The sequence below is a fragment of the Galleria mellonella genome, unplaced genomic scaffold (assembly GCF_026898425.1).
Source record: "Galleria mellonella isolate WM207_F2 unplaced genomic scaffold, CSIRO_AGI_GalMel_v1 utg463, whole genome shotgun sequence".
Lineage (NCBI taxonomy): Eukaryota > Metazoa > Arthropoda > Insecta > Lepidoptera > Pyralidae > Galleria > Galleria mellonella.
Window position 1 is genome coordinate 155,831 of NW_026442102.1, and position 19,839 is coordinate 175,669.

The 19,839-nt window shown below is 42.0% G+C and overlaps 2 protein-coding genes across 2 annotated transcripts in view; one reads left to right on the forward strand and one right to left on the reverse strand.

Moving 5' to 3' along the window:
* Positions 1-12,701, forward strand: part of LOC113514633 (unconventional myosin-IXAa) — a 42,988-nt gene extending 30,287 nt beyond the window's left edge. The window contains exons 4-13 of the mRNA XM_052898621.1: positions 2,067-2,232; positions 2,830-3,002; positions 3,974-4,173; positions 4,435-5,322; positions 5,720-5,921; positions 6,169-6,384; positions 6,493-6,765; positions 7,209-7,436; positions 7,579-7,758; positions 8,554-12,701. Of these exons, the coding sequence (XP_052754581.1) occupies positions 2,067-2,232; positions 2,830-3,002; positions 3,974-4,173; positions 4,435-5,322; positions 5,720-5,921; positions 6,169-6,384; positions 6,493-6,765; positions 7,209-7,436; positions 7,579-7,758; positions 8,554-8,682 (2,655 nt within the window). The 3' untranslated portion in view covers positions 8,683-12,701. The remainder of the gene's footprint in view (positions 1-2,066; positions 2,233-2,829; positions 3,003-3,973; positions 4,174-4,434; positions 5,323-5,719; positions 5,922-6,168; positions 6,385-6,492; positions 6,766-7,208; positions 7,437-7,578; positions 7,759-8,553) is intronic.
* A 553-nt stretch (positions 12,702-13,254) lies between these two features.
* The window catches only part of LOC113510146 (uncharacterized), a 37,921-nt gene continuing 31,336 nt past the window's right edge, over positions 13,255-19,839 (reverse strand). The window contains exon 4 of the mRNA XM_026893620.3: positions 13,255-18,447. Within this exon, the coding sequence (XP_026749421.2) occupies positions 18,230-18,447 (218 nt within the window). The 3' untranslated portion in view covers positions 13,255-18,229. The remainder of the gene's footprint in view (positions 18,448-19,839) is intronic.

A 19,839-nucleotide genomic window follows, 5' to 3' on the forward strand; every position in this document is an offset into this window, starting at 1 on the left:
TGGGACAGAGGTACGATATATAATCTATGCAGATCAGTGTAAAAAACTCTTTACTATTTGTCATCCAACGGACAGTTCCAGACAGAACAATGCGTCTCGAATTATCACGTAGCTTTTCAGGACATGCCAAAGCCATAAGATCACTTCTATAGTATTGTATTTGTAATCATATAATGATTGGTGTATGATTATGTAATAGCCGACCGGTATACAGGTACCTTACAGCGGTAAATTCAGATAGGTATAGAACCATCCTGTATTTTTTATACCACAAAGTTAGCAAAAAAAAGAATACAGTTCGTCTGCTGGTAAATGGTTACTATAGCTTATGAAAGTCTGCAACACTAGGGGCGTCACGTGCGCGCTGCCGACCTTGAAGAAACCTTAATATCCCCTTTTTGAAGAACACTATACTATAGTTCTCTAGGGAAAACCTCGGTAGGGAGTTCATTCCAAAGCCTGAGCGTTCGGGAGAAGATTTCTCTGTATATGAAAGATATATATTAAATAGCAAGATAAATGTAGTCGAACACTTGTTGTAATAAAAGAGATAGTGTGACGTTGACGTCACCTTCGCGGACTTTGGGGGCGTCACAAAAACTATGTGACAGCGGCGTGACAGTGGGTGCGCGGGCGCAGGTAGCGTCTACCTGGCCGTGTCTCGCACGCCTCACACGCTACGGCTACAATGACGGATCTAATAGAATAGATTTTTTATTTGGCAACTTGCTTACTACTTGCGTATACAATAATGTATGGATAATGGCAGTATACAGTTTCTTCTATTATTATTAAATCTGTTGTTTACATTTACTATTTTGGTATTATAATATTAGCCAATCTGTACTTGTTTGTATTGGTCGAATTGCAATAGACAATGAAAACTTCTAGGTCTCGAAAGGTAAAATTTGGAACATAGGTTTTTTTCGTAAAATAAGCATTCGCTAAAAGGATTTTTGAAATTTTCTTGAACTTAAAAAGAAAACACGGCAATACCCGTGCACAGCCGCGGGCAACAGCTAGAGCATGAAATAATAAATGTTTAGAATAAAACGATTTGTATGTCGATTTCAAATCTCGTGTTATATAAATGAAATGTTAAGGCTATGAGAAATGATTAATTGAAATATTCACTAATTGTTAAAATTCTACGTATTTAAAAAGAATAACAATATAATAAACGCGCGCAACCTCGCATGCGCCCTGTTAGTTACTATTTATACTACTACAAAACTATTATTATTCTATATATTTTAGAAAAATTCAAAAGTCTTGAGGTTTGTTACATGGGTATACGCCATTAAGCCCACCCCAGGACTTCAACAAAGTTTCACAAGACGTGTCTGAGAGTACTGTCTGTTTTCAACGGATTTAAAAAAAAAGCAATTTGCTTTTTTTATACTTGCAATTTTATAAATTCGTCAGTTGTAAACTGATTTGGAAAAATATTTTTTTATCTGAAAGGGTATACATATAGATTGGTCTCATAGATATTTTATCAAAATCGGTTCAGTAATTTAGTTTTCAAATCAGAATAACTGGTTTTGTCATAATTAAAGTCGCTATTTTTGTGGAACACAATCTTATTAAAACACCACGGCCATACTGTTTTTTTTTTATGAATGATAATGAAATGGTAACCCCGCCTGCGCTAACGGTATACGCTGGCGGTGCACCAGTGAGGGATGATAGGTGAGGATGAAAAGACAGGCCAGTTAGCCCATCGTGATGAATACACTTAGAATTCAGCACGATGGTTTCCACGGGGGACCACGGGGAGGTCGACCTGTAAGGGTATATTGTTAGAAATGGGACTGATAATCCGCATTACTAACAACCCCTTCCTCCCCGGGCCACGCTGTTAATGGTTGAACAAATCATTATGAAATTTGGTATTCACGTGGGTGTTATATACAGGATGGAGAAAGATATAGGCTACTTTTTATTCCGACCAGTAAACACGCAGACAAAATCGTGGATAAATGCTAGTTACATATATGTACGTATAAGACATATATAGTACATATATTTCACATGTAACCTAGTGGTGCGTGGATGTGTTGCAGACGATGATCGGGCCGATCGTGGTGGCTGTGAACGCGTACACGGACGCGAGCAACGCGCTCACGCTGTCGGAGGCGCGCGCGCAGCGGCCCGAGCTGGCGCGGCTCGTGCTGGACGCCGTGCGCCACCAGGCCGACACCGGCTACCCGCAGGCCATCATACTCTCCGGTACGTCCTACTGTCAGACCCTGAGTCGCAGTGATAGGAACCATATTGATTATAACGAAACAACCACAGATCTTAAAAAACTAGCACATCTCTAGTTGAGGACATATTTATACCAGCAGGAGGAGAACGTATGCTTCCTGTAAACTCCGGGTTACTTTAAAAGCAGCAAATGCATTCTTGAAGTGTTTTTGGCCCGAGGGTCCTTATTTAAATGAACACATATCACACTCTTCTAATCAGAACGCAGCATAGGTTATATGATTTAGTGGCAGATATAGATTAGGCAAAGATACTCTATTTATTTTTGTGTCAGTATCAACCACTCTTTAGTTTCTGATACCAGTTCACTAATCTACTCTGAACCTTTGCTCTTTCCTCACCGACAATTAAATGTCGTTGCCAAAAGACATACACCAGGGTATCTCTTCTTGTATGTCCGATTTTTTATTTTAATTAATATTACGCCGACCCCAAATAATAATTGGGATAAGGGTAGGAAGATGATGATGATTGACAACAAGATGTAAGGATTTACTCGTGAAGCCGGCCCTTGGTGTATTTCTACCATCAGTTGAGATGTAATGCAACGTGTTGCAGGAGTGTCAGGCTCCGGCAAGACATATGCGTCGATGGTGCTGCTGCGGCGGCTATTTGACGTGGCGGGCGGTGGGCCCGAAACGGACGCGTTCAAACACCTCGCCGCCGCTTTCACCGTGCTGCGCTCGCTCGGCACCGCCGCCACCGCCGCCAACACGCACTCCAGTCGTATCGTTAGTACCTACCTCCTACACGCACGCTAGTCCAACCATACGAATACAACGTTCTGTCTTTATTTAATCAGACTAAGAATGGCCAAATCTGACGATTCATTTGATGGGAAGTAGTAATCGTCGACTATAGACGTGAACAGCACCACTAACAATACAGTAGACGGTGACGCCCTTGGTACACTTTATGCGTTGTCATTCTCGATGACTATAGTATTATGCCTCCGTACCCTGTAATTTCATTATTATCCACTTCAAACCGAAACAAAATACAATAAGAACAGCTGTTTCACAACGGAATCATGGCTAGAACCTTGATTATAAAGTATACAATATACTAAGTCTATGAGTAGAACAGACATATCCGAACTAACGACTTTTGTACAAAGTCTCTCTCTGTGTTTCTCTCGCTGGCGCTATAGACAATACAACGCACCAGGTGGCAGACGTCATTCAACGTATTTTTTTATGGTTAAAAATGGAGTGGTAACCCCGCCGACGCTATCGGTATACACCGGCGGGGCACCAGTGAAGAATGATAAATGAAGATGAAGTTGGTCAGTTAGTCTATTGTGACGAATTCAACAAGAATTCTTGTTGATTCATTGAAGATGTAAACAATAACTGCAATCAATATTTTATTAGAAAAAAAAATCAGTAGATATTTATCTCGCGCCTAGAGTGTAACATAGAATGCCGTATATAAATCCACTAGTACAGTTTTGTTGGCAATTTAAAGAATTACAATATAATATCAATTCAATGAATGTCGTAATGTTGCTTTGTTACCTTCCAAACTATTGCTCAAATAAACCTAATTGATGTAAATTTACGATAGATTCGTAATTGTTGTAAAGCTATTGCACAAAACAAAAGATTAATTTAATTGATTCATAATTACTAGTGGTGTAACCATTCATAATCAAAATTGTTAGACGCGTGTTTGTACATAAAAATAAATAAATAACTTTCAGGGTCATTTCATAGAAGTGCAAGTGACAGATGGCGCTCTCTACCGTACAAAGATCCACTGCTACTTTCTTGACCAGACACGTGTAGTTCGACCGCCGCCCGGCGAGCGGAACTACCACATCTTCTACCAGATGCTCGCCGGCCTCTCGCAGGAGGAACGCACACAATTACATCTAGACGGCTACTCTGCTCAGGAGTTACGGTACAGTATTTTTGACTGTAACATATGACACTATTAGACGTAACCGTAACGCTTGTACCGCACGTTAAAAACGATTTCCAAATTACTACGTAATAAAATGACGATTATGTTCTTTTTTGCTGGCAAGGAAGATCATATCATCTCAACCAGTGGTTTATTTTTATTATTTGGTTACACATCAAAAGTTTGTGGACTCCCAAATATTAATAATGCACTAACGAAATAAATTATAATATGAATATATCGGTATGTCGAACACAGATACTTAGCATCGCCGCACCATCGGCGGCCGGAGCCGGAGGACGCGGCGCGTTTCCATGCGTGGAAGACCTGCCTCGGCATCCTCGGCATACCGTTCCTGGACGTGGTGCGCGTGCTCGCCGCCGTGCTGCTGCTCGGCAACGTGCAGTTCGCCGACGGGTCGGCCGGCGCCGCCGAGCCCGCCGGCGAGGCCGAGCTGGCGGCCGCCGCCGCGCTGCTGGGCGTGCCCGCGCCGGCGCTGCTGCGCGGGCTGGCCACGCGCTCGGCCCGCCGCGCCGCGCGCGCCGGCGCCGCGCCGCCGCCCGTGGCCGCGCCGGCGACCGCGCCCGCCGCCGCCGCCGCGCGCGACGCGCTCGCCAAGGCGCTGTACTGCCGCACGGTGGCGACGATCGTGCGGCGCGCCAACTCGCTGAAGCGGCTGGGCTCGACGCTGGGCACGCTGTCGTCGGACTCGAACGAGTCGGTGCACAACCAGGACGCGGCGTCGCGGCGCGCGTCCAGCGCCGGCGGCGGCGGCCGCTCGCGGGCCGGCGCGCGCTCCATGGCGGCGCTCAACGACGCCGTGCGGCACGCCACCGACGGCTTCGTCGGCATCCTGGACATGTTCGGCTTCGAGGACGCGGCGCCGTCGCGGCTCGAGCACCTGTGCGCGAACCTGTGCGCGGAGACGATGCAGCACTTCTACAACACGCACGTGTTCAAGTCGGCGGCGGAGTCGTGCCGCGAGGAGGGCGTGGCGTGCGCGCTGGAGGTGGACTACGTGGACAACGTGCCGTGCATCGACCTGGTGTCGTCGCTGCGCGGCGGGCTGCTGGCCGCGCTCGACGCCGAGTGCGCCGCGCGCGGCTCGCCCGACCAGTACGTCGCCAGGATCAAGGCCGCGCACAGGTCGGACACATGTTTTTTTTATACAACTGAGGTGGCAAACGAGCATACAGCTCACCTGATTTCTGAAATCGTATATGCCTACTAACTGACGCCTGAACTAGTTTTGCTGTGTCTCAAAACAATATCTTTATCCCCTTGCGTACATATTCAATAGACATTTTTTTATTATTAGAAATTTGCACTTTATAAAACTATTGGTTCTGTAGATTATATACTTACATCTTAATTTCACTATATATTGAAAGATATAGAACGAATAAATTGAGTGTATCGAGACCGTTGCCTATCTTCATCATATAGAGGGATAATGGCTGAAATAGTGACGATGATGATATAATATGATACAATTATTAGCAGTAGTAATGAATGACCGACTGACGTTAATGTGTATGCACAGAGGTCACCCGCGGCTGGCGGACGCGCGGCCGCCGCACCCGCGGCGGTTCGCAGTGCGGCACTACGCGGGCGAGGTGACGTACGACGCGGCCGAGTTCCTGGAGGCCAACCGCGACGCCGTGCCCGACGAGCTGCTCGCCGCCTTCGACACGCGCACCTGCGAGTTCGGCTTCGCCACGCATCTCTTCGGTGCTGAATTAAAGGTACCTTACCCAGAAATAAAAAAAAATCTCGTTACTTACAAGAAAGATTATTTTTGAATTGTAGAAGAAGTTAACAACCTTACTGTACCTATTGGAAAACACATAAGTGGCGTTCGATCGACATTACTAATTAATCCTTCTATTACTAATAAGTCCTTCGCGCCGGATAATTAGTTAATAATTTTTATATTTGAAAGAAAATCAATTAAAAGTAATGAGATAAAATAAAATGTTTTCCGGCGGGCAGGCGCTGGCGGCGCTGGGCGGGCCGGCGGGCGCGCAGTTCCGCGCGTCGCCGACGGTGGCGGCGGCGCCCGAGTCCACGCTCACGCAGGACTTCCACACGCGCCTCGACAACCTGCTGCGCACGCTCGTGCACGCGCGCCCGCACTTCGTGCGCTGCCTGCGCGCCAACGGCACCGAGGCGCCCATGCACTTCGAGCGGCCCACCGTCGCCAAGCAGGTAGCGCGCCGCTGCCCTACTCGAGCATGCCACATTTGTAATTCTTCGTTCGTTTACAGACAAACGATTCAATGATTATTGTACATCGGCATCGCTTCCTGGTCGCAGGTCCGTGCCCTCCAAATCTTAGAGACGGCGCAGCTGATGGCGAGCGGCTACCCGCACCGCATGCGGTTCCGCGCGTTCAGCAGCCGCTACCGCGCGCTGTGGCGGCGCGGCGCGCGCGCGGCGGCGGCGGCCGAGCAGGAGGCGGGCGCGGGGTGCGCGGCGGTGCTGCGCGCGGTGGCGGCCGCCGCCGCGCCCCCCGCGCCAGCCTCGCCCGCCGCCGTGCGCTGGGCGCTCGGCAAGCGGCACGTCTTCCTCAGCGAGGGCATGCGCCAGGTAAATCCAGCCCGCTATACATCCAGTCTAAATATTAAACTCTCATAAACTTACTTATTAACATCTTGAAATTAATTAGCTATTTAAAAAAAAAATGTCCTCTCTTCTACTCGCTCCGCCCAACACCGACCATTCATAATTAGATATGTTTCAATATTAACCAACCCCATTATGGAGTGTAATAAGTAAATAAATAATGTTAATGGTTAAAATAAAAATATACAGTATGTTAATTAACGTAACTCACTCCTTATAACTATTGTCAATATTCATTATTAAGTTTTCCAAGATACATGTCCTATATTCGAGAATATTTGATCTTTTTTAATCCTCCGAGCCGGATACAAACTTTAAATATTGTACTCCCTCCGACTGAAATGATTTATATCGAAGAATTTATTAATTCAGGAACAAAAATTAGGTAATGAATGTTTACGTGACAGGTGCTGGAGCGCATGCGGCGCGCACGGCGGCAGGCGGCAGCGGAGAGCATCCAGGCGGCGTGGCGCCGCCACCGCAGCCGCACGCCGCGCGCCGCGCCGCCGCCGCCGCCCGCGCCCGCCGCGCGCCCGCGCCCCGCGCCCATCGCCGGCACGCCGCCGCCCGACCCCGCCGACAAGTGCGACCCGGGGCTCGTCAAGCGCACCTGCTCGCTCGTCGGCCTCGACCTGGTATATTCTTTTAACTCATTTTGTTCTGCGACAAAATCACTAAAATTATTGTAACATTGTGCTTATAAATAAGGCCTACGCGGACGATGGACAGAATGTTGAGGCGGCCGAGTGCAGTTGATAATAACGGTTGGCGATGCAGGAGCGGCCGCCGCCGCTGCCGCCGTCGCGCGCGTACACGGTGTCGGGCGGCGTGAAGCTGGGCTACCCGCAGCAGCGCACGGTGGCGGCCGACTGGGCCGACGACGCCGGCCTGCGCCTGCGCGCCGGCGACACCGTGCTCGCCGTCGGCGCCGCGCGCCGCGGACACGTCGCCGTTCAGGTACACTTGCCGACTTACCATATATACTTTCTAATTATGTAGTAATTAATCTTGCCATATCTTTTCATCGAAAATGAAAAATGGTCATTAAAGGACCAAAAATAGATCCTTGAGGAACATCTATTGTTGCACGAAATCAATTCTAACAGATAAAAATGCTACAATTGGTCTTATGTAAAACTGCAAAATCATAGAACAGAACCACACGGAGTCAACCTAATAGAATATATTGCTAGCAGTGCGTCATTAAACCTTATTATTAACACTGATGAGGATGAAGTTAGGCCACACGGCTCGTCGTGACAAATTCGACAGAATATAATCACGATAGTTGCCAAGAGAATCGTGTAGAAGTTTACTTGATAAAGTATTACCAGAGGGAGACTTTGTACAAAAGTCGATTGCTTGGGCCCGTCGTGACAAATTCGATATGGCGTGAATATAATAACACGAGTCCTCAGGAGTGGCAAGTGGGCATGGGCAAGTTATGTCCAGAACCATGTAGAAGTTGACTTGATAAAAAAAAAAAAAAAAAAAAAAAAAAAAAAAAAAAAAAGTATATTGCTAGCAATGGGATTGTTAGACTCCATTACTAATAATTTCTTCGCCCTCGAACCATTATGTCTACTGTCAGCTTGGAATCAAAAGCACCGTGAAGCCGCTGTGAATGTAACACTCCACATGCTCATATTTCGCAGTCCTGTCGCCGTATCTCAGATTATTATTTAATAACTAATAATTAAAGGGTAGTCATAAGTGATTACTAGTATTAAAGCTAACTGCTCGCCGCGCTAGGTATGTGGGCGGCGCGTATGCGTGCCGCACAGCGTGCTGGGCCCGCCGCGAGCGCTGGCGCCGCGCCCGCAGCCGCCGCCGCCGCCCGCGCCCGCCGCCGCGCCCGCGCCCGCTCCCGCTCTCGCCTGACGCCGCCGCCGCTACCGCGCGGCGCCTCGCTCCGTCCAAACGACACACACGGCCACTCATAAGTGAAACGAAACGACACTACCTTTCCCAGTAGATATTGTATACTGATAGTGTACAATGTACTTTAGTGAACACACGTTTCAAGCGGATAATAAGTACTATGAGGATTAATCTTTGGGGTACTTTTTGTTCTGTCAAAATAGTACACGTAGCTATATAATCAAAGCGCACGTGTGTCAAGTGCACGGCGAAGAATTTTGGTTTCCATGGTCAAAACAAAAAAAAAATAGTATAAAAACTTTCACCTTTGTTATTTTGTAGTGCTCAGGCGTTTAAACAATAGTTGTGTGAATTTTATGAGATCGAATGACTTCCGCTGGTAATGTTAAGCAGCGAATGATTTTTTAAATCACACCGCAGCTTACTTTGGTGCCTAATATTGTACTGTGTAAATAATAGTGAGTATCTATAAGTATTTATACGAGTTCCCGCGGCCACGTAACATGTAAATTCGCCGCGACGAACGTAGATAAAGAGAAGCCTTCAGTGAGCGCGCGCTCTATAGTATTATTTGGTAACTGATAGATTAGTAGATGAGTACGTAACGTTTATACGAAATAAACAATTTACATTTACAGTATTACCGTTGTAACTATAGCATAACAGAAATGATTGTAAAAGCGGTCGAGAGTGATACTTAGTGGTTAACATAACACCACATTGTGAAGCAACATGCAAGTCCAGTGTGATATGAGGCGGCAAACAACCAACGACGGGCCATATGTTGGTCTGTAGGAGTAATAATAAACGATTTTGTATGACATATTATTGTAATCATAATGGAATGAATGAAAAGCAGTGTAGAATGCTAATTTTTTTTTAATTTATGCTTAAAAATACAATAAATCAATAAAAAACAGAAATATTACGCACACTACCATGTATTTGACACACACACACACACACGCATGATATACTCTTTTATTTATTGTTAAAATCTGTGGTGAAATTGTGAATAGATTAATATCGTTTGTCTTTAATATTATCTGTCTATAATCCTACTGAATGTCAAAACAAGCTTGTGCATTTACCAATAAAAAAAAAAACCATTTGCTGTAGCTCCACAATACCAGGGCACGTCTCTTAAAATCTCTAAAAACATCTCTAAAAGCATTGGGACCCTTGTTGTCGACATCTCTAGTGACGTACAGTTCCGTGGCCACCTCGAAGATAAGGTGAAGCTGACATTCAAAAAATTCGGTGTGCTTAATAGAGCGAAGCATTACTTCACGGCGGATCAATGATTAATGCTCTACAAATCACAAATCCGGCCCCACATGGAGTATTGCTGTCAGTTATGAGCGGGAGCACCTAGATACCAGCATGAACCCTTCGAGTCGGTGCAACGACAAACAATGAGAATTGTCGAAGATCCCGGTCTTGCAAGCGGTATCGAACCCTTAAGTCTTAAGAGAAATTTTGCTTCACTCTGCGTGTTCTACCGCTTGTACAACGGATTGTGCTCAGAGGAATTGTTCAATGTGATGCCCACGGCCACTTCCTACCATGTACGGCTCGCCATCAATAGGGATTTCACCCTCATACCCTACAGCCTAGATAGTCGCTTACAACGCGGTTTCAGAGCTGTTTTCTCACACGAAGACTCAAGTTGTGGAATAAGCTCCCTACCGAGGTTTTCCTAGAAACTACAGCATTGGGTTCTTCAAAAGGGGGTAAAAAGGTTTCTTCAGGGTCGGCAACGCGCGCGTAATACCCCTAGTATTGCAGGCGTTCATAGGCTACGGTAACCGCTTACCACCAGGTGGGCCGTATGCTTGTTTATCACCTCAGTGGTATAAAAAATATTTATTACAATATATGTTAGGGTCGAATTTCGACCACTGGGCGACCACTAGTTCATTTAAATATCTCAGGTGTTGTAAGCATCCATTTATATATTTTTTTATTTATATTTATTGAATCCTCAGGAATGGCAACGCATGGGGGGTATCATGGGCGAAACAGTATACTCTGTTATGTCCGTGGTACTGCTCATGTCTATAAGCGACGATTACCATTTTCCATCAGGTGCGTCGTCAGCTTGTTTGCCATTGTAAGTTGTATAAAAAAATACCTATCTTCATATTTTATTATAATATAAAGATCCTTAACATTACAAATAGTAATTTAGCCGTCAAGCTGTGCTGTCACGAATATTTCCGTAAAAAAATCAGCTTCTGACAATTTATTAACGTAAAGAGCAGTCGTTAATTACATTCGAGTTTCACTCTCGATTGTTATTACAGGGTTGCATTGTCTGTCGGCCGGGTAACATGCTCGCGTGTTTTTGCAGCAGCTCTCTCCTCTCTGTTACCATTACCACGTCATACGTACTGCGTTAAGGTTAAGCAAGAAGCGTGTTGGTGTTACAGCTTCTTGGATAGAAACATAGAAAGTGACGCGTCAGGTAGAACTACGTACCGTGCATGCTTAGAGGAAATTTTAAAAACAAATGCAATTCAGTATCTCAAGCAAGCATCATTTATATATTTATTGTTTAATTCTTTGACATTACTTGAATTTTCAGATGAGAATTCGTGGTAACACACGAACGGTTTATAATAAAAAATGCATTTATTTCAATTTCTAAAAAATATTACACTATTGTTAAAGAGTACACTAAAGTACAGATACTCAAAGGCTACAATGAGCGTTTACCATCCGACTAGCCGAATGCTTATATAACCAAATCAGTACCAGTTCTACCTGATGCACCACACTATCTTCTTCTATGGCTAAAATATATAATATCAAATACTTCCATTTTTGTTGCTATTTTCGAAATTGTATGTAGATACCTACTCTGTGTTTTATTTTCATTAATACAGTATAGCAATAAATACCGGACACTAAAGTACTTTATCTGAGCGTGAGCGAAATATTGAATATTTACCCTAATTTGTTTCAATCTAAACGCATCTTGCAGGTTAGAAAATTTAAGATATTTGTACCTATTTTTAGTATTCCCTGTAATTATTTTTAGATCAAGATAACCGTCAGCTTTAACTGCAGTATTGTTTTTTTAAACCAAACATTTCATCAGTTTTCATTATCTCGCTATAATATAAAACGTGTAAAAATGTAAACACTCGCGATAATACTTTGAAAGTTCCCATTAAACACATCAACAAGGGAAATAATTATTCTAAAATTACAACAAAAATGGAACAGATAAAAATTTTACTGGCAACACTGTTTTTTTTTCAGATGTGTATAATTAATAGTTTTAATTATGTAGATTAAAAAAATTAATCTATCGCCAATAATGTTATTGAACTCAATGGTTGTACAATGTAATTCGAGGGTGGCCATAGATTACTATAAGGCCCGTCTCACACTACTAAAACACTCACTTTATGTACTTCATAACAGTTTAATGTTTAACCAATAAAATCCTAATATACAGGGTAATACTCATCCCTTAAGAGCTACCGTTTACATGTGCATATTGAAGCACTGGAATGAGTGTTTTAATAGTGTAAACCGGGCACAATGTTACATAGATAGGCCCGTGCGAGCCGCAAGCCGCAAGATACGAGTCCAATAGGTCTACCATGAAATGATTTCTGAAATTTCGGAGACGAAAGAAACAAAAATTTGATATTACAAATAACACTTAAAAATATTAAAATACCGTTTCTTTGAACTTTAATGGTAGGATTTATGACGAATGAAATATTACGCTCCATTTACTGGGCCGATTTCGGTATGAACGAAAACACGAAATTGAGTCCGAAAATTCGCCATTTCAACTCATGGTAGCCCCCCAGGGCCGCAGCGAGACGCCTCGGGACGGGCCTACGAGCTTGCCAACAAGAGTCTGATATAATATAATAATTGAGAATTTATATAGATCTATTGTAAGATAGTGTAAGGTACAAATAAAATAACGATTATATTTTCAAAATAAACGTAGTTTTATTTTTACAATACGTATTGTTGCTGTCCCCACGAACGAGTGCTTACGCTATGGAATGTAATGGTTTATTGGTACAAAAAAACTTGTAGAAAATGTCTGTTGATAATACATGTACAGTATCACAAGTATAGAAAGATCGAGATTTATACAAATATCGGGTACTGGAATATAACGTGGACAGTCTAGGGATGCGCTGTTGCAAAGCTAAACCGAATCGCAGACATATCCGGGTGAGTAGCCACTGTCGCCAATCGCTAAAAGATAACCACTAAGACTGCAGTTCACGAAACATATGTTCTCTGTGCGTTATGAAAGATTAGTCTAACCTGTAATTTACGGGAGTTCACTATTGGACGAAACATTGTGAACAATATTTTAAATACACAATTGGGACTTAACTTGATTGTGTATTTAAAATATGTGTAAACAAAGCGAAAGTTTAAAATTAATGTGCGAAATATCAATAATAATTATATTATACTGACCAAGAAATGCACAATGTATGGAGTATACTATTTATTTAGGTACATAGTTTACCTCTGTCATATTTTTATAACTAATGTGTACAATAAAGTATTAAATAAATAAATAAATAAAAAATATTTTTTATAGCCCGTACACAATAACAACCATTATACATTTATAGTAACAATATCGCCTTCCCATTTTAATGAAATAATTGCGCATTGTGTTTGTTTATTGAACGTCATGACAGGTGACACAGCACATCCCAGAGCGGTACATTTTTATTAGAATTACAATCTCATATAACACGAACAACAAATAAATTCACAGCAGCTGTTTGTAGCATAACTAAGGCATATGGACAGTGACAGCGGTTACATCTGCAAACATTAGCCAGACATTATAAAGCAGCTCATGTATGTTGCATATCGAACGATTATTACTGATTCAATCAAGAATCGAAGCCCCAACATATATGCTTCACTACGCCATAGTGCCTGCGATACTTTTGGACTTCTGAATTGCATACACCACAATACATGCTAGTACATTTATTGCACAAGTACATTCAGTGTTATACATAGTTACAATTCTCACAGTGCGCCTTCCATCAATTTCACTCATAACAATCCCATACCGTAATTATCTTTAACTATACAATTGTCTTTTGTACTTGCATTTTCAATATTGTATTTACGCAATCTCAAAGTTGAATTCAATCTATGATTACTCTGATGTAATAGCCCTTATAAAGTACATTAACTAAATTTAAATCAATTCTGACCACAACATATATTTCTGGTAATACCGCAGTTCGATAACACAACGTAAATTCTTATTATCTCTCTAAAATAAACACATTCTGTATTTTATTAATATTTAATTACATTTACAAGACAAAGCAACAGCATCTCACAGTCACAGTATGAGATGACAATAGGTTCGATTCTGAGGTAGCATTTCTCTCGACCTATCTCTAAAACTAAATTTTCAATTTATTATTACAGAAAAAATGCTTGTTATAAGGACCAATATGAACTATATGTCCAACACTTTTAAGTCGAAATTATTATAAATTTATAATATTACATAACAGCAGTCATTTCGCACAATTATCAAATTAAAACATTTGGTTTCGAGACAGGTTTAGACAAATGACGCGTCAGAATCGACCTCTCTCTGAATATATTATCTGTAACAGTATAATAATAATACATAAATGCTCTCTTCAAGATCTGACCATTAAAACATCCAGTATTCAGGTGTGTCCACTGCAACCACATTTGCGTCAGAAATAATCCCTAATAGAAGGTTTTTCTAGCAAAATGGCCAAACATTAAAGATCACTAATTATATTTTTTTATTGTTAGATTCCAACGTTATGATACGACGTAAGAAATAAATGCATACAATGTTATATTAACAGTAGGATAACAAGAATAGCCATGGCTAAGGTCCCATAATGTACGGTCCCACTGTACGGCTAGAACAAACTTAACGCTGATAAACATTTAGTACGTCTTCGTTGTCATATCACATGTGAGACTCGGCCGCCTATAGCACTATACCATTTAGTTCATTCAATCAGAAAACCTAACTTGTGGATAGAAAAGTGAGAAATTGTTCAAGTATAAAAACTTTACAATCTTATACATTTTATTATATGGAACGTAAATTAACGCTTTCTGATCAAAATGGGAAATACCTACATATAAACATTTATTCGTATAATTTATTTTATATGTGTAACACTATATAAGGAGATATCCAAATACTTGTTTTTTTTTTTTAATATAGACAAATCTACACTTTAGAAACAAACATAACATGATGAATACGCTTAGACTATAACATATAAAATTTACATTACACATTCAAATGGAAATATCAGAAATTCAATAGAAAAATATTATATTTATCAACTTTTCGTTTGTCCTTCAAACGTTTAGCGCAATTAAAAAAAAGCAACAAAAATTGGTCATTTCAAAAATACATGTAATATTTTATATTTTAACTAGTACAATACAAAACATGATGTTTAAATTTGATGTAACAAATACACATCAAACTTTGAAAAGAGAACAAAGATTTATATCACCAATACAAACGTAACGTAGAATGGGGAAGCAGATACGAATGGAAGTGACAAGCTGTGAGTGACACTACAAGACACGAGTATACGTGAGGGAGAGAGACGGGCATTGGCCAGCTGACGACACAGCCGGACACGTCCCGACAAACTATATAAAATTTGGCCACCGTCATTTGAGTATATGGTATAGGAACCGTTATAGATTACAGGATAAATACAATAATAATACTACAATCACATACGTTGCTACGTGGCAGTGTGTTACTAAACAATCTGTGATGTAATCATTCACTTACCGTGGCGACAAGTGTCTCGCGGGGTGAGCAGGGCGAACCGAGTGCAAAATCCCTTTATCTTTACACACACCTGCCTTATCCACTTTGTTAACTCGCCTCATGCTTGCCATTCTCACTTATCATCCATCACTGGCGCCTCGCCAGCGTAAACCAATAGTTCAGGCAGGGTTACCATTTTAATTTCACCCATAAAAAAACTACTACGATAAAAAGATCCCTACACTAGATTACTCATTCATATTGCATTCTAATACTGCTGTAGAGAGACTAAAGCCAACACACGAACAACGTCCTCCACGTGAGGTACTATGAGGTCTCATGGACCATTGAAATGTGTATACCAACATGGTATGTAAGGGCCGTCCCCTCTAATGATGGCCTGAAACATTGCTGTATGTTGCTATCATCCTATATACGTAATTTAACTGCACTACCTGACACTTAAAGGTGCGTATTGACTATGTAGCAAGAAATGAATGCACATCAATGAATATATTAAAATGTAAGAAATGCTCTCGGTCAATATGCACCTTTACCACACAAAATATACATCTAAAAAGTCATGGCAATAGTGGGGCATCTTATAATGCCTTCCACGGGACAATAACAAAGTTCCAACACGAGGCTCAACTAGATAAAGTACTGACGCAAACACGTGCACTAGGTTTACCAAAATAAAAGTCTCAAGTGTGTTGCCAGAAATAAATCTCTCCAAGTCATTTAATTCGGAATTATATTAAATTACTAGGAGAGATTTATTCATTAATTTTTTAACAACGTAATTTTATTTTACTATAAACATTTGAACATTGATAAATATCATAATGAAACGGTTGTATATTAGGTATCAAATTTCACTCTTCAACTTACAGCCTGAGATTTGAAATTCAATAACACAATGTCTATACTTCTCGTCGGTCGAGTGAACACCTAAATCTAGCAGATCGAACCATTGAGATAATATTCATATTAAAAAAAACCTATTATAAAATGTAAAAATATCAAAAACCCTTAATTGGACAATTATATCTAAATGTGCTAATACAATAGAGGCAATGTGCAACACGTCACACCACACACACATACCATTGTACAAACAAACTCCCATCCAAAGCAGGCTTAACCTAAAGTTTATAAAATTTCAAATTCAGCTATTGTACGCTGCATCGAACACCACAAAAGGCACCGAATAAGCTAACAGCAATTGCAACAATAAAATATTAAAATACAACGAGATACACACAACTTTGAACTTTGAGCCTATACTTATAAATTTCAAATTCCCCCAACGCAGAATCCAATTTCAATTGAATAATAGTTATATATTAAATTAATTAAACACGACAACAAGCGTCAACATGAATAAGTTTCAATTATATACATACGAGAACATCAATAGCACAACATTATACGTAAAATACAATTCGTTCTACTCTATAAAGTCTCTGTAGATATAGTGACGTTGAAAGAAACGCATCAATACATTGAGCGTTTGTGTTTTTTTTGCGCTGCGACCGGTCGCGCCGCTTTCGCGGTGACTCCTGTGCTGGTGTACCGCGGGCCGCCGGTCGAGGCTATAGTTAGAAGCTTTCGTGTAATTGGTTTAGCTTTTTAACACATCGCGTATATTGCCTGGCCGGCGGTCGACGAGTGTTACGGGTCTTAATTCTTTTATGGGTTTTATCTGGAAATGATATGAAGCCTAGCTGACGGCCCGCCTGATGGGATCCCTGTTTTCTATGAACATAAACAGGAAAAAGCATATCTTTGTAAGAGAAAACTGCAAACAAAAACAAAACTATGCGTGCTGTTTAGCGGGGTGTTGGTGCACTAAGATTGTTTGCTTATGACGACAGACGCACGCCCAACATCCTACTATGTTAAATGGTTGTTGTGATGCAGCTACTTCAGAGCTATAATCGTAGAATCGAAAATTTTATATCCAGATATTGCGATTTCAGAGGAGATTATTCAAATTTACTAGTTTCTGTTGTAATTTTTCCTCAATATAAGGAAGGAGTTCTTTAAAATAGGTGTGCAAGGGTTTATATAGAATCGGCAATAAGATTGTAACACCCCTAGTGTTACAAACGTCTCTAGAGCGAGCACTTACTATCAGACGGGTCGTAAGCTTTAAGCCATATTTATAATAAAAAAAAAATATTCTGACCTTAACTCTGATATTTTGTTATAAAATTTTTAATGAAATAATCATTGTAATTTATAACCGGCGACATGGGGGGTAGCGGTCGAGCGCGGCAGTTTGCGCGAATTGAACACACGCGGTTCGGCAGTGACGTACGGTGGACGCGGTCTAGCGCCTCACCTCCCTCCTACTTTTATTCGACTTTGTGTAGGTACTTCGTCGATAAATAATCAATGTATATACATATTTACGACGCGCACCGGCCACGGTTTACGGCCGGTGCGATGTCGAGCGATTTTAATATGGCGCTAAAAATATTCGCGTACTCGAGAGCGTTTTGGCGGGAACCGTTCATCGATTATGAAATCGCCGAAGTTATATCTCTGACGTCACGGCCAGCTCTCGCCGCCGGTGCCTCGCTACCGGGCGGCTGAGTGCGGACGTCATGCTGTTATCTATAAACTATTTTAGTAGCAACATACGTTTGTTAATATATTCCAAATTGAAGATGAACGTCCAGATCCTCACTGTTTATAACAATGGAAACACAAAAACCCAGGCGGCGGGCGCTACTCGCGAGCGATGGGCGTGCTGCAGGCGGCCGACGGCGCGCGCCGCTCCAGCGGGGAGCTCGCGCCCGCCGCCGCGCCCGCGCCCGCGCCCGCCTCCGCTCCCGCTTCCGCTCCCGCCTCCGCCTCCGCCTCCGCATCGCTGGCCGCGTCCGCGCCGCACAGCGACGTGAACACCGTACTGGACGACACCTCGCGCACGCACCGCCTCTGCTCAGCTGAAAACGGACACATGAACGTTATGTGGCATTCACGTAAAATCCTACTGAAACTATTACTAGAAATCGATATGTTCGTGTTAAAAGCAATACACAAATTATAATTACGATGGCCGCTTATCATCAGACGAACAGTACGCTCGCCATCCTTTTAATATTAAAAATAGTAACGTAATGCCGTTGGTGTTGTGGGTGATCATGGGCGGCGGTAATCACTTACCATCAGGTGAGCCACATGTCCGTTTTACCCCTGTGTTGTAAAAAAAAATAGGTATACATACTATTGATAATTTAGATTTCATAAATCGATCAAGACCTAACAATCTAACAATGGCGGGAAAGGAATTGTTAATAATGAGGTCTAATTTCCCTATTACTACCAATACATCCTACTAGGTCGACCTCCATGCGGTTCGCCCTAAAAACAATCGTGGTTAATTCCAGTTAAATTTATCACGATGGGCTGACGGACCTGCTTTCAACGTCACCTATCATCCTTCATTGGTGCCCCGCCAATGTATACCGATAGCGCAAGCCCCGGAATTACCATTTCATTATCAATAAAAAAAAATCTAACAACAGGTACACTTGCACAATGCAAAAAACATAATCATACATAATTTCTCGCAACAGTATAACAACACAAAATTACTGGAAACGAGGGCATTATCCCGAGCGCAGTCGGCGCGTTTAACAAATTAAGCCGGTCCCATCGCAGCGCGAGGTGAATAGCGTCTCTAATGAGTCGCAATGAAGTGTCCGGTAATTGTATAAGTGAAGTGACAATAAACGCAATTGTACCGAGTGCGGAAAACTGCAGCCACCTTCGCTATGCATTATTTCCCACCATACGTCACCGGCGCGCCACAATCGACGGTCATTATAACAATACCACTATAAAATAAACAATTTAAGACAGATATACAGAGAAAAACGTCTACTTCAACCGTGACAAAACATAAGATCGGAGAGATCTTTCGGCATTTCAAATACCTGAAAATTTTGCTCCACAACGAAAATCAGCCCAATAGTGAAAAAGTGAATATCATACAAGATCAATACGGGAACATTTTATAAAAAGAATTATTCAAATCTCACATTTCGTATCAATCGTATCAGAATTAATGTGGAATCAAAAACAAACAATTTTTTGGAACTTTCACATTATCATCATCTGATCCATTATCTGTCCACTGCTGAACATATGCCTCTCCCATAGACTGCCCCACGGAACGGTCCTAAGCCCCCTACATCCACTGGGCAATCAAATGCATTGCAGGGTGTCCCTGCCATGCATTTGAAGTCGTCACTCCATCTAGTGGGGGGTTGTACTACTCTGCGTTTGTCACTCAAGAACATATCTCCCCCGTCGGTATTCGGTTCTTCTAGCTC